This window comes from Cyclopterus lumpus, chromosome 18, assembly GCF_009769545.1.
Source record: "Cyclopterus lumpus isolate fCycLum1 chromosome 18, fCycLum1.pri, whole genome shotgun sequence".
NCBI lineage: Eukaryota > Metazoa > Chordata > Actinopteri > Perciformes > Cyclopteridae > Cyclopterus > Cyclopterus lumpus.
In genome coordinates this window covers 9,242,594-9,268,932 of record NC_046983.1, presented here as the reverse complement: position 1 = coordinate 9,268,932, position 26,339 = coordinate 9,242,594, and the positions used below count along the sequence as shown (strand labels likewise).

Below are 26,339 nucleotides of genomic sequence, written 5' to 3'. Positions count from 1 at the left end.
AAGCGCCACATATTTTGGGCCTCAGGCTGGGCAGCTGTGAGAAACCTTTTTTCTCTTTTCCCTTCTTCTAGTTCCCCCCTCAACCCCCCCCCCTCCGTGGCACTGTTTAAACAGAGGACAAAGACGCCCTGAGTGGTTTTCTTTTTCCCCATCCCATACACGGCTGCTGGCACTTTCCTCTTCTGTATCTCCAGATCCCAGGGAGAGCAGTGCATGGAGGTTTTAACAAGCGAATCTTTTGATTAATTTTAATGGCACTTCCTGACAAAATCGGCTTCCTCTAGGAGAGTATCTTCTATCTTCCTGTCTGCGATTACATGTTATCATGAATTACTTTCACCTATAAGTTACGTTTGATAGTGAAAAACATTACAGTGTAATTGCACCTTTTATTGTCATGTCGTCTGGTAAACCATGTTTAGACTTTAAACGGGGCCGAGACAGTCACAGGGCTGCCTGTGATGAATTTGTCTGTAGTTTGTGTGTCTAAGTGAGAGAGAATGGTATGATGCCAGTTGCTTAAGCAGTATGTTTGACTTTGAAAACTAAAGTCAGCGGTAAATTCATGGACATATGGCACATTTATGTGTGACTAAGTTTGAGGAAAACACAATTTTATGTAAATGAGGGAGACACATGCACAAACACACAGCATCTTTTATACATCACTGGTACCCGTTGCTGCATTCTGGGACACCAGTTCAGATTGAGGGCCAATTAGGGTTCTTTAATCTCGAAAAATAATAAATACATTTCTCTGTATGTATGCGTGCGTGCGCATTGGCCATCAACGGGGGAGAAAGAAACGGCAGCTTGCGTGTCGCAGTCGCACTTTCAGGTCATGCCAGTTGGCTTCTCCGACGCGTGACAGCGGTGAGATCCAGACAGAGCAGGAACAAGAAAGTAAAAGAGCAGAAGGGGAGAACATGGCAGCCGAGGACTACCACTCCCACATCAAACAAATATTGTCACAACAGAGATACCGCCCCTGTTAACTGTGACACCATTCAGCTGCTCGTCACACTGAGCAAGGCGAGGCAGAAACCGACGTCAAGTCAAGCAAAGCACAGTGTTTATTAAATGAGAGAGCAGGGGGAGAAAGGAGTGCGCGGAGATGGCAAAGTGAGCAGACTCTAGTGTTGTCAAACCTTCGTAAGTAGCACGGAAAGGCAGCATTTTCTCATCCCTGCATGAAATTGGATGTTGGGGAGGGAAATGAAGTGAGCCTTCGAATAACAGTAAAGGCAATCATTGAAGCTCTCCCTCGAGAAACACGATATTGAGAGGTGGCCGCTGGAGTTTGAGTAGCGCTGAAATAAACAGCTAAAAGTGATTATTTAGTGGTATTATTTTATGGTTGATGCAGCATATTTCTATAGTGTGTAGCTGAGTGAAGAGGAAAGCTTAGGTCAGCTTTAAAGAGAAAGGTAGAAAGAATCATTCTCTCTTGTGAATTAGGGGAGGGGAAATACTCATAAGTCAGTAATACACTGTACACAATGATTTGAATATCAAAGTTGGCAAAAGAAGCATAGTAAAGTTCCTGTGTGATCTTAAAAGCGTGTACTCAAATCATTAAGTGCTATAATTGTTGCAGTCTGTGCAAAAACAGATTTGTACCCATATGTTGGCATTTTGCAACAGTATCAGATGGATCGGCAGAAGTTCTGTAGTCAGACTAAAATTTTAAGTAACAGCTAAATAATCAGCCGCCAGACTCTTGCCCGAAAGAGCTGTTGTCTGTGACAGAAGGAAAAGTGGAGAGTAAAAAGGAGTAGGCGTGTCAGGAAGACAGGCCCGGGCAGAAAGGCTGTCTCCTCGAGGACGCTGGCATGTGGGCCCGTCAGTCGTCATCGCGTGCCACTCTCCCCGCTCGACACAGTGAAACTGAGGCAATGTACCCCATGAAATATTCACCAAAGTTGTCTTTGCTTTAAAAAAAAAAAAGGCAAGGAGAGCGTGGGGGAGGGAAGAAAATGTCCCCAAAATTGTTCTTGATGTCAGATTTGTTTAGCCCTCTTCATAAGCAACAGGGAGACCCAGCAGGGGTCCATTAAATGTTAACACATTTTACCCCGAACCGTCTCCACAGCAAAAGCACACAATCTCCAGAAATACTCAGTTAATTCCCCTGTACTCTGGATGTCCGAGGCATGCTTTTGCTAGTACTGCCGAGACAGCTGGTTCTTGCTTTTACAAAAGATTTTGAAGCGTAAAGACAATTATTTATTCCAATTGTTGATGCTTGAGGTGAATATAGCGCAAGGTCACCGCCCTTGCTGTTATTGTGGGTATATTACAGACAGTGAATGGATTGCTTTCAGCCAGGACGCACTCTGAGGTCCGAGGGCGATCATTTGCAATTGTTTAGTGCCAATAGGAAAAAGGGAAAATAGATTTGTTCTTTTTGGAGGAAATGCGGTATGAAAGTGTGTAATGAAAAAAACGCCATTAGCCGCCGCAGCTACTGTGCAAAATGTGTCAATAATTAGACCCGGTCCAATCTGTTACTCGTCTTGAGACATCCACACTACTACGTTTCCATTTTTAAACACATATTTCTTTGCTACATTTACCCTGAGCGTCCACAATAATCCGGAGGTTTAGGGCACCGGAAACCGAAGAGTATAACGGAAATGGTTTTGTAAACGATGCTGAGACGCCTGTGTGGACTGAGATCGTTTATGTTTAAAAAAAAAAAAAAAAAAAAAAAAAGCCACACTAATGCGGCACATTCTATAATTCACTCTTTTCGTGATCCGTTTTATGATTTAGGAAAAGAATGGTGTCACATACAAATGAAATATGGCTGAAACGGATGCAAGGGCGTCGCTTGATCCAGCAGCGTATAGCCACCAAACTGGAACGCTTTCAAGTGTTTCGCGACTCCTTGAGAATATCAACACTGATGCGTTGCCATACTACTGTCGACAATATAGAGAATATCAGTCTGTTGCTCTCCTGAAGGTTTCTTCCCTTTTTTCCCTGTGAAAGGTTATTTTTGGGAAATAGAGGTCCTGGGACAGGGATGTCGTATGTGTACAGATTGTAAAGCCCTCTGAGGCTAATTTGTAATATTGGGCTATACAAAATAAACTGAATTGAATTGAATTGACACGTCTCATGCCGTAAGAGAGGCAAAGCTTAAGATTGCTTGAGAGAAATGTTGATCACTTATAAACCTTTTTTCACAAGCTGGTTTGTGGTCGTTTTGCATATAATGAGGAATAAATCACCAGCAGAGTGAAAGATGCACAAAACGGTTAAAGTAATAACAGTAGCATTGCAGTAGTACAGTCAAATTCAGATGTCTGATTATAGCCTGTACTGCTTCAAACCTTCATACTGTATCTCTAAGAACTGAGGATCAACAGCTGTCCTCACCTAACACATCGAAAAGAATGAGCTTCTATGTGCCACAAATGATCACATTTACAAATACAATGGCAGTCCCCCCCCCCATTAACCAAGCTTTGCACCACCTTTGAGCACCTAGTTGCTCTGTAGCCATGAATAGATAAAATAACCTGTACAGGACAAATACTGACTAAACAAAAAGGGCAGTAAACAGGTAGATGTCAAACACCTTAAGGTTCACATCTACCTCAAAGGTCATGTTTGGACACCTCCGTCAATTGAGACCGTCAATGCCGGTAAAAATCGGGTTTGAATGAAAAAGCAGATTTATTTCACGATTATTTTTCAGATTTTAAAATTGTTTTCTATCAACTATTATTCAACCGAGAGAGATTTTCTAAAGGGGTGACGCTGAATTTTGGATGATTTTCTGTTTTATTTTGAGACCTCGTCTGCTTGGGCAGAAAAGAGAGCATTACAGAAAACAACATTGCGAGCAATAACAGCATCCTGTAGCAGAACATTCGAAAAAGGTAAAAATATTTCTTAAAAAAGTGGCAGTTAATGGGCATTAAATACAATTCAAACCTGCGCTGCTACTGCCAGCAATAATAATAATAATACCGTTCCATTTCAAATGGATGCATTTCAGTGGTGGTTCCATTAAAAGACGGGGGACAGGGGTTTGCCTTATAATTCACTTTCTATGATGCAGCAACACTAAGATAAGCCAGGCGGATGGTGCAATATTATCTGAACCCCAGTGTTTTTTGTCTATGGAAATGACTAGCTTCTTATCGGCAGAGTGGGTTATTTGAGCAGGTCCTCACTCTGGCTTAGTGAAGGGACTCAATCACTGCTGCCCAGCGATAGGCCTCACTTTCGTACTCTCGCTGTCTCATCTTTTTATCTGGAAGAGCGGAAATGAAAGGATTGTATCTCATACTCTCATGTCCTCAGTTCAGGAGACGGAGAGAGGCACGGACATTTTCTTTTCGGCCTTAGCCGTCAGATGAAAACATGTGGTTTATAAACCTGTGCTCAGTATATATGAAAATATGCCGCCACCTTAGGGAGTCGACATCAGCACGGACTCAAGAAAGGAAGGTATTATGAGGTTATTTGGGTTGAGGCTGTGAAAGTAGCATAGAACCGTTACATAAATCGAATCACGCTGCGGTAACTAGAAGAACATCACGGCTTCAAATCACCAGCGGCCACGTTTACAACTCTGGAGTAATCAAGCTTTTGCACATTTCGGGTTAAAGGAAAACAATTTTTCCTCATTTTGTGCGTATCGTCTGTTTTCACTCGTCTCTACATTGTTCCCGGAGTCATTGAAGATACCAGTGCTTTATTTTATTCCTGGGTACATCTACCCAGCCATTGTTAGCAAGATGTTTTCAAATAGCCAGAGGAAAGGTTTTTGGACAAAAGCAAAATGGCAGACAGGGAAAGGGTTGAGATGAGTCTGCTGAAGGTGGATGGAGGAAGGGAACAATGATAGAGAAGGGTTTGGTAAAACAGTGCTTACATAGTCAATTAAAGCTAGGCTTTGATTGACATTCCTTTAACATCCCAACAGGAATCCATTGATCAAATGCTCAGACAAAAAAAAAGAAAAAACAGTAGGTAAGCAACAGTAGTCTGGCTTTTTCAATTGCATAATTTGCTGGTTCTCAGAGTCTTTAATTTGACCAATGCAGCTGGAGTCACCAGATTCATTAACAGAGCCAAAGTCAATTTGCACGGTAACTTTGCCCTGCAAATTCTCACCGTTTTACCAACTACAATGTGTCTTGACAGCCTTTCGACGGAATGGATTGAGCCAAACTAGAGGAAACTGTCTTGGAAGTATGCATCTGCAATGATAGACATAATTATCTTCTTGAACGTCTTCTAACGACACCCTAGCACATTGATAAGGAATGATGTTTCCACATTCACGAGACCCACAGATAGCCACTACCGAATGTCACCAAGGTTCCATCAACACCCATTTCGTGAGGATGAGTCAATTTATTATCTGGTGTAACTGGGAACTAACATATGGAACAACGACATGAAGGAGTGAATGAAGAATGTAGTCAGCTTGAAGAAAGATGAAGAAGGATGGAGCTCACCTTGACACTGTCTCCCTTTGTCAGGATGTCCCAGAGTGTGTGCTGAAACTTGGTAAGATCCATCTGATCGCCTCCTCCCAACAAGGCCTGGGGGTTAAGAGGGTAAGAGGACATTCTTAGTCAAAGTATGATAAATACTGTAACTGAGCAGATGAAGTCAAATAGCAAACAATTAAAATCAATGTGCAAACACAGTATATAAATCAAACACATCCTCTGTATCTTTATGGGCACTCAGCATGTCAGGCTCTCTCTCCTCTTGTAAATTCTTAATACAACACGATACACAACTTGAACCAAAAGAGTACACATCTCCTCAAAAGCATGTATACTTTCTGACACATATCTTAAGATGCACACAGAGTGCCTGCTAGCCCCACATGTATGGTCTTATTAAAAAAAGTGCATTATATAACTGATAAACTGCATATCATCCATCTGCCCATTCAGCTCACCTCCCAATATTCCCCGCTGCCATATCTGCTTATCTATTCAAGTCACTCTCATTAAATCAGTTTTTACAGCCAAACGGAAGAAGTTTACTGCTTATTGAAGTCAGATACCATTAATCACCGGGTAGGTTGTACTTATACAGATATACTGCATGTTTTAATTCACTGGAGGACAAACACATCGTTCTTCCCATCTGAATGAACCCCTGCAGGAAAGAGAGAGAAATTTGACAAGCAAATTAATCTGCTGCATTTTGCCAGCTGAAATGGAAGTCAGTGAGGCGATGCGTACCAGTAGATGCCCATCAGTCACAGGACCTTGTGCAGAATGTGCTGCACATTGGGAGGTAAAGGATGGGGACGGAGGGGTGGAAGGTGGTGCAGCTTTCAGTGTTTATTCATCTGAAACAGTGTCCCCTGGAAGCGGCTTTGGCAGCAATGTATCACAGCAAACAGTGACCTTTAAATAATACGCACAATTAAGCTAAGCTAATAAACACCACTGTGGATCTGGACATTTGTACCGGGAGGCAGGTGCTGTGAATTACATTGGACGTGTGCGGTGAAAAGTTCTTTTGTGCTTAGGTCGTCTTTCCGAAGCCAAATTGAAATGTGTTTGTTTGAAACGCATACAAAATATGCTGTGTGCACAGAGAGGAAATGAGCCGAATACTGCCCAAGTTCCCCATTTGCAATGCAGTGTGTCTTTATCGTGAGTTCGACCTTTGTGAAAAAATAAGCAAAGGTGTGGTTGGATAGCGAGATTCTGTACTGAAATAATTAGTTGATTAATCCATTAGTCAATTGACAGATAATCCATGTTCAACCATTTTGAGTATTAATCACTTAAGTAATTTAATAAGCAAAAATGTCAAATATATTTGCTGTTTTTCTTGAACTGGAATTTTGAATCCATCGTCACAATGGGTTTCGGTAATTGCATTGACAATTAATTGAAAAAACAAGAGACAGATTTAGTGATCATAAGCATATCTGCCCAGTACTATAGTGTGTTACACTGCTCATTAAATTCAAGCTTTAGACACTTGTATGTAGCAGGCTGCCCAGTTAACTTTCAAACTGCATCTAAACTGCAATTTCTGAGAGATTTGACTCATGTAACGAGAAGATTCACCAACAATTCCGACAAATAAGCTCTACAGTTGATTTAGTTGAAGTGGTGCGAGGGATGATATAACAGGATGCGGAGATATTGCCTTCCAGAGAGAGGGAGAAAAGAGAGGAACGATCAAATAACATTGCTACATACTGTGTTATGTTATTTAATAGGTCGAGGTAGTCCCAGAAGCACAGTTCTACCAATACCATTTATATCTACCTGGGAAGAGAATATTGGGTTTCTAGTTATGAAATGCACCTTGCAAATATGTGGAAACAGCACAAACAAAAAAGATGAGATCTATTACCATGATCTTACACAACTAAAAATATGACCACTTCCATGCAATATTAAAGCACACATACTGTGTGTGCATACTGAATGTACACACATGCACGGGCAGAAAGTCATATGTAATAACGTTGCCAGCTGCTTTTGTCAATTTTGCCTCATAGAAGCACCATTCTCATTCATTTTGGGCTTTTATCTTCGGCCGAGTACCCAGCCATACAAAGACAGCCCGTGAGGATGTTGTTCAGAGAGGAAAGTTCTCGCTAGTGATCCCATTTGACAGACAAGGACAGAAACATCAACCAAAATAATAGAAGTCAGTGGCAGATTTCCCAAGGTAGCAAGAACAGTGCTCTCAGCTGATACCAAAAAGGTCCAACGGTCCAGTTGGAAGCCCAAGTGGTTTTCACTGAAACCGTCTACGGTGATTTCAGCTTGGGCCGTTCTGGAACAATTGAGACTCAAAACTCCAGTTTAATTTGGTGCTTAGAGATTATTGAGGCCAACCTGAAGTGAAGGCATTCTCCAACCCCAGCAGTGGTAAACTATACGTCAGCCTAAGAAGTACAACCTGAGTCATGTGAAAAGATAAAGGAAAGAAATGTCCCACATGTGCAGCAAATATTAACAAGTTGTCAATGAAACAACAAACACAACTAAGGGAAGAGAGAGCAGGCCATTTGCTGACAATTTATTAGAATGAGACCGGTTAAAGTGAGCTTTTAACAAACTAAATGCATGATGAGAGTAATTGTGACTTAGGCGTCAATGATACATCCCTGTAGCTGATAAACCACATAATAATCTTGCAATGCACCAGCCTGATTAGGCCACGCGAGGCAAAGTAATTAGGTAGAGCAAATCAAACTTAATACTCTAAAGCTTTTTTTTTTAAGTGAAAATGCTTTCAGCAGCGTATCCATCATTTGTTTGCTTATTCAAACATATCTTAGTGTTCTGTATGTCACTTGAAGTGAGAATCAAATTCTTGGTTTTCAGACTCAGAATCCAATGAAAGTCAACTAATCTACACGGCGCCACAAGAAAGTATCTAAACCTTCAGGCCACAAATATCTTTCCTAGATTAACATGATCCCTGTGGCATTTATTTATCTGTGATAACGTGTCACCATCAACTCTAACTTCAATTAAACAGCACACCTACTGCATCATTCCAGCATAAGCTCAATTTCAGCCTTTAATGATGTAAAAATCAGTTGTTGGTGAGATTGTTTAACCACGCTAATGAACAGTGTCTCTTTCCTTAAGATAAAAGCGACAAGACAGGCAATTGGATCAATATATAGCATCACATCAGTCTATATTTTGCTCAGTATCCGGGCCCAGTGAACATTTCATAAAGGCCATAGGGTCGTCTTATCACGAAGCTAAATGCCAATGTAATTATTAGTGTCTGGAGATAGTGGAAATGGAGGCGCATCCTGCGGCAGTACACATATTTAATTAATAAATGTCACTCTGTAGAGGGAGTGGGGGTGTTGGAGTGCGTGAGAAAAGGTAAAGAAGCAGGAAAGCAATACTGATCCTGACTTAAGTGCACAGCCACACAACCAGACCCGGTACACGTAGAAATGCACTCACAGGAGCAAAACACAGGAGACTGAGATTATACAAGCACATGAATATAACCATGTTCTTAGTTCAACCTTGTGTGTGTGTATGTATGTATGTATGTGTATGTATATATATATATATATATATATATGCAAAATCTTTAAATGCCTTAACATTAAAAGGTAACGGACAGCTGTCCGCGCATTAAAATGAAGCACAAATGGTCAATGTTGCTAATCTGCGTGATTAGGCAATGTCTGTGCCAGCTCCCATTAAAAACTATGAGAAACTATGAAACACATTCATATTATAATCAACATTTCTTGAAGACAGGGTTGAAATAGTTTCATTGAAGCATCATTCTTGGGAGGAACATTTCCAATTATGGAATTCCGCTCTTCCCTGGGTGTTGCCTTTGATGTGTGATTGACAGCTCTATTAATTGGCTGTTTGGACTTGAAAGAACAGGTCAGCTGTATATGGAATATTACACGTGCTGTTTGACATTTGGCTGAATCTTCGCTCATAAAAAGCAACGGATTATGAGTGACAATGGCAAACAATATCTGCATGTATGCATAGCACATTTCAGCCCGGCATCAAAATCAATTGGGTTTAGTAAACAAGAACTGACACAGGACTGTGTTAATTTATTTGAGCACACCGAGGATTTTCCCTAGAGGTGCATTTCACACAACGTTTTGGGAGGAAAAAAAAGAAATCTATGAAAATGTTGTTTTATAATCGTGATGGCTTGTCTAAAAAGGGAAACAAAGCCCTGTGAATTAGAATCAAGATAATTAATTCTGCGCTCTGCCAATACCAATCCTAGTAGTATATTGTATTATTCGAGATGTACGTTTCAGTTGATTTCTGCTTCGAGGTACCCACCAATCAAAGTGGCTCATTATTGCATCGGAAATCTGCTGATGAACACGCTTTGTGTGTGTGTGTGTGTGTGTGTGTGTGTGTGTGTGTGTGTGTGTGTGTATATTGAGATCAACCGATATTTAAAAGTCGGCATACAAAAAATATCTTCCGATAGCATTTTGGCCTTTCCACACAGCAAACATTTCTGGTATTTGAACACCGGTGACGTCAAACTGTTCGACCCAAGTTTACCGAAATAAATGCAGAGACAGGAGAGCTGCACACTCATGCCACTGCTGTTCAGTGGCAGAAATCTGAGTCCCGTCTTGCTTTGGTGAAGGTCAAAGGGGTCAGGTGTGCTGTCTCCTTGCTTTTCCTGCTGTCAAGCAGTATGCACACAACAGGCAGCTCGTCACACAGGACACAAGTCTCCATGATGCCCCCACGCTACTTTCTCGCTCCTTGCCCCCTCGAACACAACGCCCCATCTTGGAGTGCTACTTGAGTCATGACAACACCTGGGACCCTCTCGCATCGGTGCCATTTCTGTCATTGGATCAGCTGCGGACTCCGGCCCTATATCTGCCGTCTTTTGTTCTCTGCCCACGCATTAAATCTGAACTACCTGGAGAACAGAAAAGGACCTTGAGGCAGCTAAGAAAAAAAGAAAATAGACAGAGCTCCTGGAAAGGTGCAAAAAGAAATTCTCTAAATGTTTCTTATGGAACCATTTTTTATCCCTCTTACACGCGTTTTCTGAAGGCGACACTCCTCGGCACACAGAGGTGGGTATCCTTATTTGGAAACAATAGCAGGCGCGCTTCTGAGGCAACTGTTAAGCTATTGCAAAGCAGATGCTTTTTTTCACACGCCCATCAATTTAACACCTACACTCTCCTCCTTCGTGCTGGCTTTGGCTCATCAGTTTTAAATGGCACAAGGCTTTTCTTGCATTGTTCTTTTGACTCACTCAGAGGACGAGAAATGTCTCTGCTGAAGTAACGGCCCTATCACGCCTTAATCACCAATAGGTTGGGTCAGCACAGACAAAAAGAATAAAGCCGGGCAAGAAAACGGAACGGAGACACATTGTTGCAGTATGTGAAGACTCACTGGATTCTTATACATTTGTGGAGGCAATTATATTTCAGAGAGTAAAAACAGGATGAAGATTTGGAGAACATTTTTTTCGCCTTCTGAATCTTGCGCTCGACAGAATTGCAAGGGAAAAAGCCATCTGTGTTTGACTCTTATCCCTAGCTTCTCCAGAGCCTGGATGAGTCTGAGCCAGCAAATGTCAGTCGGATAAAGAACAAGCCTGACAGACAGACACAGGAGTTTTGTCATTCTGTGTGTCATCCCTTTGCTAGCAAGCCCAATCTTTGCCGTCAGGTTGTGTAACTCCTCCAAGCGCCACGATAGCTGAAACGTGGAGGACGTGCACTATTCTGGTGCCCCTGCGGCCTTTGAGAGCTTTCATTAATGTGTTATGAGCTGCAGGGTGGGGTCACCATGGAAACACAAAACACATCAACCGGTTCAACACAAAATGATATGAGGTTCCTCAACAACATGTTCTTCCAGGAGCCAGTGGTATGTATGGGGTCAGAGGATATTAGATGTGGCTTAATATTTAAAAATGAAACGCGGCATATTAGTTTACATACTTGATGTGTTGCAGTTTGATTGTTTTATGATTAGAAAAATCGTCAAATACATCTAAAAACTATTCTTATTACAAAGGGAAACCTGGGTCTTTTATTTCGTGATAATGGCCATTCTAACTGTCATAGATACAAGTGCAGTTAGCAACAGAGCAAATTTTAGTTTGGAGTCAGGCATTCCTGCACTGGAATGAAATTGCCTTCCCAGGAAACTATGCAGCATGTAATCCAGCAATACACCTTTGGTATATGACATATCAGCCTTTCTGCTTACTGTAGACTCTCCATCAGCCGTATCGGAGCAGTATGACTTTACTGCTTATGCACACCCAAAACGTTGCCCTGCTGCTATACAGCTCTTATTAAGAGCACTCAATTGGCAAAACATGGGCAGCTTTCAACTTGAAGTCCTCCAAAAAAAAAAAAATTTGATAAAAAAATTCACATACTTGTACCGCAGGTTAGCACTGGTCATGATCGTTTATAAAAAATAAACTGTGCAAAACAAGACAACCCCTTTTTGAATTAAGCAAGTAAACTAACTTGTGTTGCCAGTGCAGAGATCTGCTTTGAGGAAAACTAGTCGCACAGTGCACGTCACGAATCGCAACTCGTTAAGTTGACCTGCAAAGTCGCTCCTCTTTTCTATTCCTGACTAAGTAGGTGCTGGAGTTTTGTGCTGCAATATTAAACCAGACTTGTTGTGACAACAAGAAGGCACAGGTGTCATCAAATTAACCAGAATAGACATTTTCAAGGTGCCTACTTTAACATTGCGATACTGACTTTTAACTATATCAACGACCCCAACTATACTGTAAAATGAAATGCGTGTACATAAAATAAGCCGATTATCCACTTTGTGTCATTAGCATAATTTAAGAATAATCCCTTTTCCGGAAATGCAAGGGGAGTATTTAAAGACTGCTCCCACCGCTTAAATTTCCTTTCCGTTCTTGTGATACGGAACAATATCACTGATCAATGCATTCACCTGGGAAGCCCTGGCATAGATTGTCCCAGAGGAAATTGATGTCTTGTCTTCCCGGACGCTGCTCATTGCACAGTGTGTAGCCTGTTCTTGGGAGGTGCAGTTACAGAGGAGCAACATCAATAGTATTTGTCAAGTGGTTCAAGCTGATAAGAATACAAACGATTGCCTTGAGCTTGCTTTAAGGCTGGTTTGTCAGCACAGCTTGTAAGACAGAGTTTTCAGCGATTGAGTCAAAGCGGTAGAAACACAGCTGTGCGATTCAACTTTTAAGTGTTGCACTTATTTATTTATTTTTACACATGTCCCTATTTACTATTGTGTTTTCCAAACTGAAACAAACTGTAAATAGAAAGTAAGTAAAGAAATAAATAAACTGTCAGAGTGGGTAAACAGATGAGGTAGATGAATACAACTTAATATAAAAAGACCTTTTTCAGGGCTTGGAGGAGCATCAAACAATGCCTCTTCACTTTGCTCGTAGCCTCTCTTGCCTTTGACCTCCCACTGGTCCCATTACTTGTGCCACCCGTGCAACCTCGAGCGCATCACTGCAGTTACATAACAAAAGACGAGTGCGGAGAAGATTAGCGGTGCAGAGGAAGAGGGAAAGGCAAGAGGATGAGGAGTGTCAGGTGTGCGGCCTGAAACAAATACAAAAGTATTTCACAGTTAACGCCCAAATCACTCTCTGGGCCCCTCCTCCGCCTCCCCGCACTGTCATCCCATCATCACAAAAGAACATGACACAAAACAGCGAATTTTAGCAGGTCAGCTTTCTCTACCTCAGTTCTACAAAGCGCATATCACTCCACTTCTGGTTTCAGCCTGTCATTTCACATTATATTGCTTGAAAGCACTCCAGCTGGGGAGCAAAAACATGGCACGTGTGATGGGAGGTGGTGAACGGTACTGAAGGCGATGAGGAGGGGGGGGGTAAAGGCGCAGACAACACCCTTTTTGCCCTCAGCCTCATAAACCCAGCAGGCTTTTTAACACAAGCCCATAATCTTGTTGGAATACACAAACAGATATGCAAGCCCCACATAAGGTAGAGGTTTGATTCTGGTCGCCTGTACAATTTTACCATCTAAATGACTGAGATCATTAAGTGTAAGCGGTGTTTGATTTACCTTTGCTACTGTGTAATCCACAAGCAAACACACCATGGTATGGCAAGACTGTAAAATGCCATGTCCCATATCCCTGGTCAGTTCAGTACGACTAGAACCGTAAGTGCAACTTAGGTCTGCTTCGTGCAGACCTCAAGGTTACTCATTGACGTAAAAGCCTACATTGCTCCGAATAAAGGCATTGAGTTAAACAGTAAAAAAATGTTGTAGCCCTATAGCTCTCCTCAGAACACACACACACACACACACACACACACACACACACACACACACACACACACACACACACACACACACACACACACACACACACACACACACACACACACACACACACACACACACACACACACACACACACACACACACACACACACACACACACACACACACACACACACACACACACACACACACACACACACACACACACACACACACACACACACACACACACACACACACACACACACACACACACACACACACACACACACACACACACACACACACACACACACACACACACACACACACACACACACACACACACACACACACACACACACACACAAAATCCGAGAGTCATTGCAAGCGTTACACAAAACCATCAAATGCATGAGAAAGGAAATTCTTGGAGGCAGTTGAGAATTGTTTATTTCTGAACAGGAGGGATCTCTCTCCGTTTTTTTGAGAGAGCGAGGCAGAAAAACAGCACCAGAGGCCCAGCCCATGACAAAACAAAGATTAAATGACCTGTGAATGTGACTTTCCATTTCTCCATTAGCTCGCACTCAGCTTAGAGGCCTGCTGCCCCCTTCTGGAGGCTGGCGAGACGTCGTGGAGCAAGATGTGCCGTGACGCCGGCCTTCCTGTTCACGTGGCAGTCAATTAAAATTACAACCGTGTGGTCTTTTGGCGTCGATGAAATGTGCAACCATTACAGTCATGGTTACATCTGGACTCTAGATGTATTGGACAGATTATGTGCAGTATTGTATGAGGAGTCAAACCCCCTTTATACTGTATATAACACTTTAAAAGCCTACACACACAGATTCAATATGCATCACTAAATCCCATTCACCGAGTGCAGTCAGTTTTTTATTTTCTTTTTATTCCAAAATCTGCCCCCTTGATATACATATAACAAAAAAAAATTAAACTGAATATAAATATGCTGGTCCCCTCTGAAGTGAGATTTTTAAGTGTTGGCTGAGGCCAAATGTCAACCAGCCCAAGCAGATGGTGTGAGGAGCCGGGCCGAGGGGCTGGTCTCGGTTGGTAGTGAGCGACTCGGGGTGGGAGGGCATCGCGAGGTGCCGGGTGTTTGTTTTCTGCGTATCAGTGGATGTTGTGAACATCAAGAGAGCTCAATGTTGTTGCCAAGATGGAACGGCTTGCTTTGCAGGTGTTTTCTGGCTCTGTGTGACGCTGTCAATCTGTCACTCACTAGGACGGAAGATGGATACATGGTATTGGGAAGGTTTTAGCTGTAATCATGTTCTTCTGAGATAAAAAATATTTAGCAATTAATTTGTCTTTTTGGACTATTTAGGTGATAAAATCACAATTTCCCAGAACTCAACATGACATCTTCACAAATACTTGTTTTGTTCAACAAACCAAAAGAATATGCAAAATATATTCCTATCATTTGTCCTGGTGTTTAAAGTAACACAATGGCGATTGAGCCAATAGCCCACTGATGGAAGCCCTTCCATTTGCATTGTTACCAACAGGTTGTCTGTAACAACATTCTCTGGGAAGTGAAAGCACAAAATATATCTGCAATTACCGCTTAATGTCATAGGTGCCACCAAAGAGAACAAAGCGGAGATCTTTGCGATTGTAACTTGAAAATGCCGACTTGATTGTCAAAACTGTTGTATTCAGTGACGACCGATTGTTTCATCTCTAAATACTTTATTTCATCTGTATTTATTTACTGTTATAAAGTACTCTTTAATATTGAGTGCTCAGAGGAGAAAAAGTGGAAATTTGAACCATTCAAATGGTAAAGCTCATGCGATATGGTCAAAAGCTACTAAATTAAAATTAAATTAAAGTGACACTGTTTAGTCAACTACTCAATATAAAACTAGTTTGACGTCATACTAGTTCACAGCACAGTGAGCAGACATCTAACTCGTTTGAATGAGAATAAAATATAACTTCAAAGCACTGAATTTGAATATTGAGTGCTATTACCATACAGGATTTCTTGAAGCTAGTTATTCGCTATGTCCACGCACCACTACATCTCAGCTATACTGTCTTCCTTTCTGCCTCGTTACCAACTAATGACAGCTCTTCTGGAACCCCTGAGGTATTGCAAATATTATCAAACTATGAAGAGAAAAAAAAAAAAGAAGCCAGATTTACATACCCACTAGCAAGCGGTTATGGGGAATTCCCAACGTCCCATGCACCTACAGTAATGTTTCTTTCCTCCAGCTTTGCTCTCTACCACCATCACCACCAAAAGATGCTCTCAGGGTATTTATTTAGTTCCTCTGTTCAAAATAAAAAATAAAAATATATTCAGTAGACTGATTAAGGGGCTTTGAAGTGAGGCGAGTGGGTAGTAGATGGATAAGTAAATTTCACCTCGGCACAAATGCCCATTTCTTGAGAGAAGGCAATTTCCTCAAGCTCTGTTCACCAGCACATAACTATAGACCAAGCTTGGTCACACGTCAGTGCTCCTGAGAATGGATTGTACTGTGGTTAATGACCAAAGAGAGGACAGTCCAATCTTTGCAAGAGCTAATTTAGTGCAAATGCTCCAGTTTGAGTATTGAAATGATATCCGTTCAGGTCTCCGTGCTTTGTTTAAAAGGAGACAACTCAACAAGAATGGAGCAATTTGTTTGACAAGACATTATTCTTGAATACCTATGATTACCTTCTGAAAAGTGAACAAACTTGAATCTACATTAACAGTGGTTTCTACAGGAATGGAGCGCTATAACATAATGATAGAATACTGAGGGAGTGCCGCATCAGAATATCCCTTTTCCCTCCCGAATGGAGTGCCTCCTTTGATCATCAAATTGTTCTCTTGAGAATCCTCTGTTCTTGAATTATCTGGGCCGCTGAAGTGGAAACTACATTTACTATGGAGGCCAAAGCTTCTTAAGAGAAAGGGGAAAAAAGCAATGGGGGAAATAATAAAAAGGTTGGAAAAATAAACCAAGACACGGCCTTATCCCCCAGTGTGACAGAAGAGTAATTACAACTGAGCATCGATGAGGAAATACCTTTAATGTTCCTTTCTGTCCACATATACTGTGAGAAATTGACATGAAGACCCAGTGTTATTGCGTTCTCTCAACAACCATTGTTTTTTCATCAACGTGAAAGGATTTGCAATATAATTGCAATGTTAAAGTCGTCAGCAAATGTATTTCTAAAATAGAAACGCACAAGTGGCGATAGGAAATCATTAGAGGAAAAGTGTTTATCTTAATACCTCCCAGTACACAGAATTAACTTCTCGTATGGCACAACTGTTGCTGCCCTTGGACCTTGATTAAGGTGCTAACACAGGACTGCTTGTCAGTTCTAATGCAAATTATATGTTAACTAATGTCAATGCCCCCCTGTTTAATTTGCCAGGCTTGATCGCCGTTTGTTGTGGTTGCAGTTAAGTACACATTTTCATATTCATGCATATTCATACCTATTCATCTGCTTTGGATACAGATGAATTAATTATGAATGTCTTTCCGTTCGCCAGCAGAAAGAACAAATGAACACGGATTGTTCATGTTGCTTACAGCTTTGGTGCAGCTTAACATTTCTCTGTCACATACACACATTGCACCACAAAATTCAAACATTTGTCTCGTTAGACATGTTACAGCCATTACAATTAGCGAGCCGATGGATGATTCACTTCACCCCCCCTGACAACAAACTTAATTTGTGAAAACATTTACACATCTCAGTAAACACATTTTCAGCAATGTGACAACCAAGCTGAACCTTTCCTGCCCGGCCGTAGGAGAACCCGACAGATTCTTTTTTTTTTTTGGGTGCGGTAGTGTATGATTGCGCATATCAATTGACATTTATATTAGAAATAGGAAGAGCGACAAGAAGTGGAAAAATTGAGCTCTAGCTATTTTGTTTACAGCCAGAGATTTTGATATCTGCTGCGTGGTAAGAGGGATACTCAACAAGTTTAAAGTGAAACCGACAGCCGCGCTCTCACACATTGCAGCTTCAGGGAAAATCACTGTTGGGAAACTGTGCTCATCCTGTTCAGAATTCAAATTAATTTGGAAGGGACCCTGTTGTATGAGGGGAGAAAACAGACAACCCGGCAAGATACTGAAACCACAGAGAAGGCCAGGCAGATAAACACGTATATCGGCTTGTTGTTTATTTAGCGACTCGACAATACGGCTAATATTGGATATCTCAAAGCATTTACATTAGATTCAGATCTGATGCCTATACACTACCGTTCAAAAGTTTGGAGTCACTTCAAAGAAAAGCACTGTTTTCTTCAATGAAGATAACATTAAATTAATCAGAAATACACTCTATACATTGTTAATGTGGTAAATGACTAATCTAGGTGGAAACGTCTGGTTTTTAATGAAATATCTACATAGGTGTATAGAGGCCCATTTCCAGCAACTATCACTCCAGTGTTCTAATGGTACATTGTGTTCTTAGAACACTAATGGATGATTAGAACACCCTTGAAAACCATTGTGTAATTATGTTAGCTATGCTAGTGAGAGAAGCTATAAAACTGCTGCAAATGGAGCATTCTTTGATGAAAGCAAAGTTTGAAGAACAAAATTAATATTTCAAATAAAAATCATTATTGCTAACCTTGTCAATGTCTTGACTATATTTTCTATTCATTTTGCAACTCATTTGATAAATAAAAGTCTGAGTTTTCATTGAAAACACGAAATTGTCTGGGTGACCCCAAACTTCTGAACAGTAGTGTATACGTAATACGTCTGCATGTGTGGGTGATGGTTGTGGGGTGAGCTTGTACTTTTGATTTCATCTCACATACACAACTGTAAATACTCACTTGTACACTGACTGTGTATTAATCCGCAGATAGTTACTTAAAAGAAAATGTACTATTCATTCCTGTTAGTCATATTTGCTGAGAGCTGTCCATGTGTTTTAGGATATTACTAAGCCATTATAAAAGAATAAATATCTTAAGCGTTTCATGGGATGTATTGACAATAAGGAACATATAGAATAAAAGCCTCTATTATCCTTTGAAGGGTATTTCCACAATAGAAAAGTGGACATGCTGAATATCAATATAGTTAGATGATATACTGTGGATCACAAATAACTTGCAACACTTGTTTTGTCAGGGAAACCAAGTACTTCAATGGCAGGCCTGATTACACAACCTCAGTGAAGGCCGTATCTCTTTGCACCCTTGGTGGCCCTGAGAACTCATCAGCACTGTACAATGAAATGTATGAATAGCAGACAACTCACCACTGCTTCATCCTCAGAGAGAACCCGCTCTTCATCATGGACAAGTGCCACTTTAGCCTGGACTTCATCCACAGTTATACTGTTGTGTACAAAAACGACAGATAACAGCCGTGTCTTAGTCTTTGTATTTCGGTACATCAACTAGGAATGTGATCCTACACGTAAAACATAAAAAAAAAAAAAAAGTCAACAAAATTAAATTAAATAGAATCCGTCTCCAAAAAGGTGAGTTTGAGTCTTAGGATGAGCTGAATGAATCAACTCACGTTTATAACAAAATGCACTTTATATATTAGCATTACTCCCAGTTTTCAAATGTTTTTTTATTAAAAACACAATTGGTTGCTATGAACATGTCAATGCCTTCATCGCTGCAGATAACACAAACAACCTGTAAACAATCTATGTATTCCAGAGCAACTGAGGGCCAGCAAAACATGTTAGACTTGTTGGAGGTGGTTGCAACAAAAGGAAAAACTAAAGTACAAAAAATAAACTGTTGTACTTTTGGACCCAAAAGCAGATCTTTTAGCTTTAAAAAAAACCTGGATTATGGTACACGAGCTGTTTGGCGTAGGACCAGTCAGTACTTCTGGATGTGACAGAATAAAGCCGCACCAGCTAACTCACTTTGAAATGCAAACAAACGTTACTGGCGTTTTAACTGATACCGAGGGAAAGTTGAACACTACTTTTTTGGGTGAGCTCATTCTTTAGGTCAGTTTGGGCTTTGTCAACATTCACGCAGTTCCCCCATCCGTTTAGCCCATTTCCCTCCACATGGCAGAAAACAACACAAAGCACAATCAAAACCATACACACCACCTATTATCCTGGAACACTTAGATCTTTTCTTAAAGCCACACTTCCCTGCTGGGGTCTTTCTCCTAGAGGTTCCACCTAAACTAACATTACTGAGCCGAGATAATGACTGCATAGGCAGGATCAATCCCGGGAGTCCATCAAAAGCAGAAGTGGAGGATAACATACAAAGCGAATAGCTTGTTCCACTACAGAGGATCAATGCTCGGGGTAAGTGCTAGAGAAAAACAATGGCTCTCTCTATTGTGAGGCTGCAGAGCAGCGCTCTGAAAATCTTGTTAGGAAGAAAACTGGCTTCGGCTCCAATCACAGAGGGCATTTATACACATATAGATAATGGCATCTTAAAAAGGAGGTGCTTGGCAATGCACACCTACAGTGGGTTTGACTAATATAGACAGTAATAAACATGAGGGAACTCACTCTTACACACATATAGACTTATAATCTTGAAAGAGACGAGGGGATACAAAGCACAACCTGCTTGTGGGCCTTTGGGAGGCTCCATCATGGTTCATTTCCTGAAGCAGTTGGTAGACTCTATTTATAGGCCAGCATACTGGTACCAGTTAATCCTGCACTGGGCTGCCAACTGCCTGCCAGCTGGCACAGTGGCTTGCGTGTGTGTGTGTGTGTGTGTGTGTGTGTGTGTGTGTGTGGCGCTTGGGAAGGGATGAAATGATGGTGAGGAAGTTCACAAGCTGCCTTAATGACCAATGTGTGAGGGAGATATTTTTCCCCATAGTACAAACTGATAGAAAGTTTCAGACGCATATTTACTTACTGCATGTTTGAGATGTGGAAACAAAAAATGTCTGAACCTGCTAACCCACAAATCCCAGGAACAATGACATTTCTACTTTGTTAATATTTGTTTTCAAATACAATTATGATGATAATCAGCAGCCTTGTGAGCGTCTGACATATTCCTTCATGTATTTTGTGTGGATTCACAAAAAAAGGGTTACTTTTGTTTTTTGTCGTGAAGCAATTATTGGTGGTTAAACAGACACACAAATGTGATGTGTTCACAGTATGAATGAGAGAACAATTATCTGTAAATCTGCATTAAAGATAATTAGCAATTCCAATCGGGTGGATTAAGAACCGGGTAGTGTTTTGCTAAGTGTCATTAGGGACAAAGCCAAGAGCTTTTTTTCTCCTTCTCTTTTTTTAAACATGATAAAGAGTCTGCAATGTGCATGCTAATCCAGTTCAATGTCAGCAAATTGCCTGGCAATGTGCAAGCATCAGGTATACCGGTGACTTTGGACTTGCATTTATCATAACGGCAACTAAATCAAGCTCGACACTAGCGAGAGCTGCAGAGCCGTCCAAAAAAAATGGTGATGTAGCATACATAAACAAAGCTATATTCAAATGGGCATCAATACATGTCCTGCCTCAAGATGGCCAGCTCACCGAACCACATTGACTGATGGACTGTAAATAATGGCTGTATAGAAATAAGCGGCGTTTGTTTAAGCGCACTTCGCGAAGAGAGGCAGCTTGGGATGGAGTGGATGGATGGATGGATGAATGGAGGCAGAGCTGGGGAGGGAAAGGGAAGAGATTGGGGGGGGCAGAGGGGCTAAATAATGGTACACATCCAGGCGCAGGAATGCATAAGCGGACACATGGCCCTCCCTGGAAGAAAAAAAAAATCGCTGCACAAGCACTTCGACCTCAATGCAGCCATATGTTTTATAGCGCTTTCAGTTTACTGCGCCCAGCCCTGCTGCCTTTCTAGGAGAGTATGCCTGGTTAGCTTAAGCAGTATTGATTTTTTTTTTTCTTCTTCCAGGCGTGGTGTGGGAAGGTGAGAATCGTCAGGGTGGGGATAGCCGTGGAGAAGCATGAAGGAGACAGGCTCATTGGAGATGGCGCACGCTGGTTTTCTGAAAAGCCTCCAGCAAATAGAAGTATCTCGCTCGGAGGCAAAATGGATGCCGGTCTCTTTAATATTATTCAAGTACGCTGAAGAACAAATAGGTGTCGAAGTTTCAAGGAATGCAATGTGTGCACTCAGCTCAGACTGATGAGTATTCGCTGCATCAGAAGTTAAGGTGGAACTAATGAGTGTTGTGCCGACACATATTGGTGTGAAACTCAAGAAACACCCATTTATCTGAAAGCATGAGCAATAAAGGATACTATAAATGCGAGCTAAAAATGTGTCATTATTTTAATCCAGTGGCATTATGGATCTTTATCTCACTCATTTATGTTTCTTCACATTGGCAGGATTTCCATTGAAGACTACAATAATTCTAAGTGAGTGGACATGTTGCCTCACGTGGCATGGTAATATACCCCCTTATCCAAGTCGACAGAAACCACAGGTTTACACACACACACACACACACACACAGTTTGCCATTGAAAAAGCTTTACAACTCAAACGTAGGTTCACTCTTCCGATAAGATTTCAGTCAGATATATTCATCAATAATGCTTGCTCATTTTAGAATCCAATGGTTAAAGTACAGTTTAGTAGAAGCACAGTGTTCAAGGACAGTAGATAATTTGATAGAAACCACTGAATTATAAAGCCAGATTGGAAACCTTCAACCTTGTTCCTTTGTTTCCCCCACACTCCCCAGCCTTCAGGCACTCTGGTACATTCTTTTAAACTGCACAGTAGGAGGAGAAAAGCCTAAACTGAGAGCAAATATGCTTTAGGAATTTCTTTAGTATTGGATTTCATAGCAATCTCAATACTGTGACAGAAACCTTTTCACCCTGGCAAGAGTAAAATCCTCTGGGAAAAACTGGTTCAGTATAAAAATATCAGTGGTTGGTTTGGTTTAAAATAAATAAAAATCTGTGGATCCTTACATCTGAAAATCTTTGCCAACACAGTTTTGAAAACAAAATGTTCAATTTGTATTAACATTAGAAGGCTAACATAACAAATAAATATAATTTGGAGGGTTGTCATGGTGCCCTGAGTCATTTAAATGGGTTAGAGTCGGGCAAAGCATGTGCATGAGAACTGGAGCCTCAATGGTCAAAGAAGAAAACATGTGCATGTTAATTACCTGCCATCGTTATTGCTGTCCAGTAACTGGAAAGTGCTGATTACAGTGCTGTTCTGACGTTTAAAAAGACCTAAAAGGAAAAATGATATCTGGGTTAATGCAAAATAATCTGATAGTTTTAAGACACAACATTCTAGCTCATCATCTTATAAACACAATTAGTCATGATGAAGAAGTAATATGTTCAATTACAAAGCTATGTCGGATTTGCGTTTTAAATCAACAATCACTGCTATAAATCTGATCCAACTAATTGCAAAACTGAGAGGTGGGGATAGAAAAAAGGACAGAGTTGTAGTTGGTTTTAAAGAATATGGGGAGCGGGGGGTGGGGGGACTTGTTGGCCAATCAGGCAAGGAGTCAGTCACACTGTGCAAGACCATTTGGTTTCCCTTTAGAAAAAGAAGGATGTCAAGAGTCCAGAATGCAATCAGGAGGCTTTGTGCTGTAACGGCTGGTATGACAGTGATTTCCCTCTTTTCCATTCATATTCAATCTAGGCAGATGAAAAGGAGACCAAAAAAAAAAAAAAATAAATCCTCAACCCCCTTTCCAGCGAGCATGTGACCCCAACTGATTCATTTTGTGAATCGTATTCATCGGCGTGGGAGGGAGAGGAAGTTCTCTTATGTTCAGCTGTAAGCATCTCCCACATCATCAGCAGAACGGAGAATGTAAAGGGGCAAACTGATTGGCCCCTAAGTCTGGGGAAAAGCACTTTACATAATACTAATTGCACATCCGCCGCAATTACCTTCCCGTACTAATTACAGAAAAGCTAATTGTGAAATTAGCTCTCTTTTTTTTCTTCCTGTGTACAGTAGAGTGCCTGGGTTGAGTGTGTGCTGTAGGGGTGTACCAAAAAAAAAAAAAAAAAAAAACTAAACCCTAGTTCATAAATGCAGCACGACAAACATGAACCTTTAATTCATATTCATAAAGCCATGTTGTTTTGGGGGATTTAAGTTTAAAAAGATTGTACACCTCTTCTCGTCAACAACAACATGAACGGAGGCAGCAAATATCTACGGAGGAGCCAGATTCCTCACCCCTGTTGTTGACTCTACTCAGCCAAGGGGAAAAACAAGATTTGCTAATATTCTTCTGCAATACACACAGCATCTGTCATATTAGTGGCCTGTTCTTTTGTTTGAACAGCGCTCTATTCCCAACCTAATGCTTGACATTCTGAACCCGTTCTCCGGTCTCTGCCTTGCAAAAAAATTAGTGCACAAAAGAGGAAGAGAATTGGTCTCATCCCTCCCTCTACTGCAGAGCTGCAGCAATGAAAAACAACCATAAGGAGGATAGATGGAGAAGGGAGGGGAGGCAGGCGAAGGATAGAAAGATAGAGAGTGTGTGTGTGTGTGTGTGTGTGTGTGTGTGTGTGTGTGTGTGTGTGTGTGTGTGTGTGTGTGTGTGGGGGGGGGGGGGGGGGGGGGGGGGGGTAAAAGGTATGAGGAAGAGTGGGGTAGAATGTGGAAAATAAGTGACGAGAGTGGGAAGGAGGTTCAAGACATTGGCTTTTTAGGCCGATGGCACATATAGGGGGCTATGTTTACTAATGGACACCATCACTCATCCACCCATGTTGCCCTGGCGATAGCGCAGCATACTCGTAAAATAAGAGGGGAACAAAGAACAGAGAAAATGGAACACATCAGCAGGAGACGGCAGATCTACGCCTTGGCTACAGACTGTGTTATCCACAAAGAGCTTTCTTTGTTATTGTGAGCTGTGCACTTCAAGGCTAACATAACACACATTTGCTTGTTTTTATACAGTACAAGCAATATTTTGAGGCAGAAAATTACCTCTTTCTGAGGGGGAAAAAAAAAGCTTTGAGATGTACCAAAAGGCTGCAGGTGTTGTACTGAACCTTTATTTTACTGGGAACAGCAGATACTGTAAATATAAGGATAGAATGTGCCAATAAGTGTTTTAACCTAAATGGTGCATCAGATGGTGCCGGTTTACAGAATGACTCATGCTGCTTCACATTCAGAAAGCACTGCAGCACTATAAGAACATTGCCGTGTACAAAATCAATTGCTCACTCGTTTAAATTTGATCAGAAATATAGGGTTGTGATTAAAGTTGTTGAGCCAATTGCCTCATTCTGTTTTAGGTTCCCACATGTTAAGCCTAGAGCGGATATCAGACAGAAATCACAAATGACAAATTAATGCGCCAAATTCACATTGTCATCACAATGTTAGTCTTTAAATGATTTAGTCATACCGCTTAGCTTGTTTTGTGGATACACAGAAAACATAGATCATGAACCAAACTATGTTCAGCAGCAGGACAATCCACAATTAATACTAAAGCTAACAATAGTGACCAAACTAAATAAAACTATTTTATTAAATAAAATCTTACTTAATGCCCCGGGGGTTAAGGACCTTGAACTGCAAAGTCCCTAGTTTGCCGCTGGCTGGGGACTTTGTCGACCTTTGTCTCTACCATCTTCTATCTAATAAAACCGTAAAACGAATATATTTCAAACCTAAAAAATGTAAAAGCATATATAATATTCACTGAAATAGATTGTATGATCAAATGTATTAAAGGAAAAAGAAAGCAATACCAAAAGTGTATATAAAAATATGGTTACACGCATACAAAGACACCCAACCCATCTGGAGGAAATGCGTTGATTTAACGCACTGTTCAAGCAAAACTGGAAGCATGCTACAAATTTTCAAAATTCATAAAGACGTTGCCAAACAGATGGCAAACAGGCGTGAATGGTGCTCTCTCCAGTGCCAATAATAAAACAGCTAAAATGTATCTTCCAATAAGGCAAACCATAACCACACTCAACAAGTCCATCAGCTCCACCCACCTAATTTGCATATTGAGATCTGAATACGACGCCGGAATAATCAAGACAACCAGAGCAGGTGTGAACTCAAAAGGCCTGTGACCAGATTTTATTATCAAGATAACTTATTCAGATAGAGTGCAACATTTTTTCTTAGGTGTAAATTGTTGTCTTAAACCATCACGTCTTATTTTTTCAATATTGGCACTTTATTATGAAATACTTCGATACCTCTCGGCCTAATTAGTCAGATTATGTCAAAATCAGTTATCATCTTCCCCGACAACAGCACTAATGATCTCCCTTAGGCGAAGGTATGATAGGAGAAAAGATAAGCTTGTGTTATTCTGTGAGAATGTACCTGTCCCAAACCTTCTTATACCAAATTAATGCCCATGTGGTTTACTTATGCATCAATATGTTACTGTCAGTTGAACAACACCATCTGACAAGAACAAGATGCTATTTTGCTGCGCTGGAGTCCGGATTTATGATTCGCTAATGATCAAACAATTCAAAAGGGGATGGCAAACTTTCATAACTAAAAGTGGCATATCTGACTATGTAATGACTTAGACTC

General features: G+C 41.0%; 1 protein-coding gene across 1 annotated transcript in view; it reads right to left on the bottom strand.

Moving 5' to 3' along the window:
• LOC117747775 (glucosidase 2 subunit beta-like) overlaps positions 1-26,339 on the bottom strand; it is a 101,133-nt gene that overhangs the window by 61,264 nt on the left and 13,530 nt on the right. The window contains exons 7-9 of the mRNA XM_034557223.1: positions 22,933-23,002; positions 19,070-19,148; positions 5,481-5,567 (exon numbers count right to left, since the gene is read on the bottom strand). Of these exons, the coding sequence (XP_034413114.1) occupies positions 5,481-5,567; positions 19,070-19,148; positions 22,933-23,002 (236 nt within the window). The remainder of the gene's footprint in view (positions 1-5,480; positions 5,568-19,069; positions 19,149-22,932; positions 23,003-26,339) is intronic.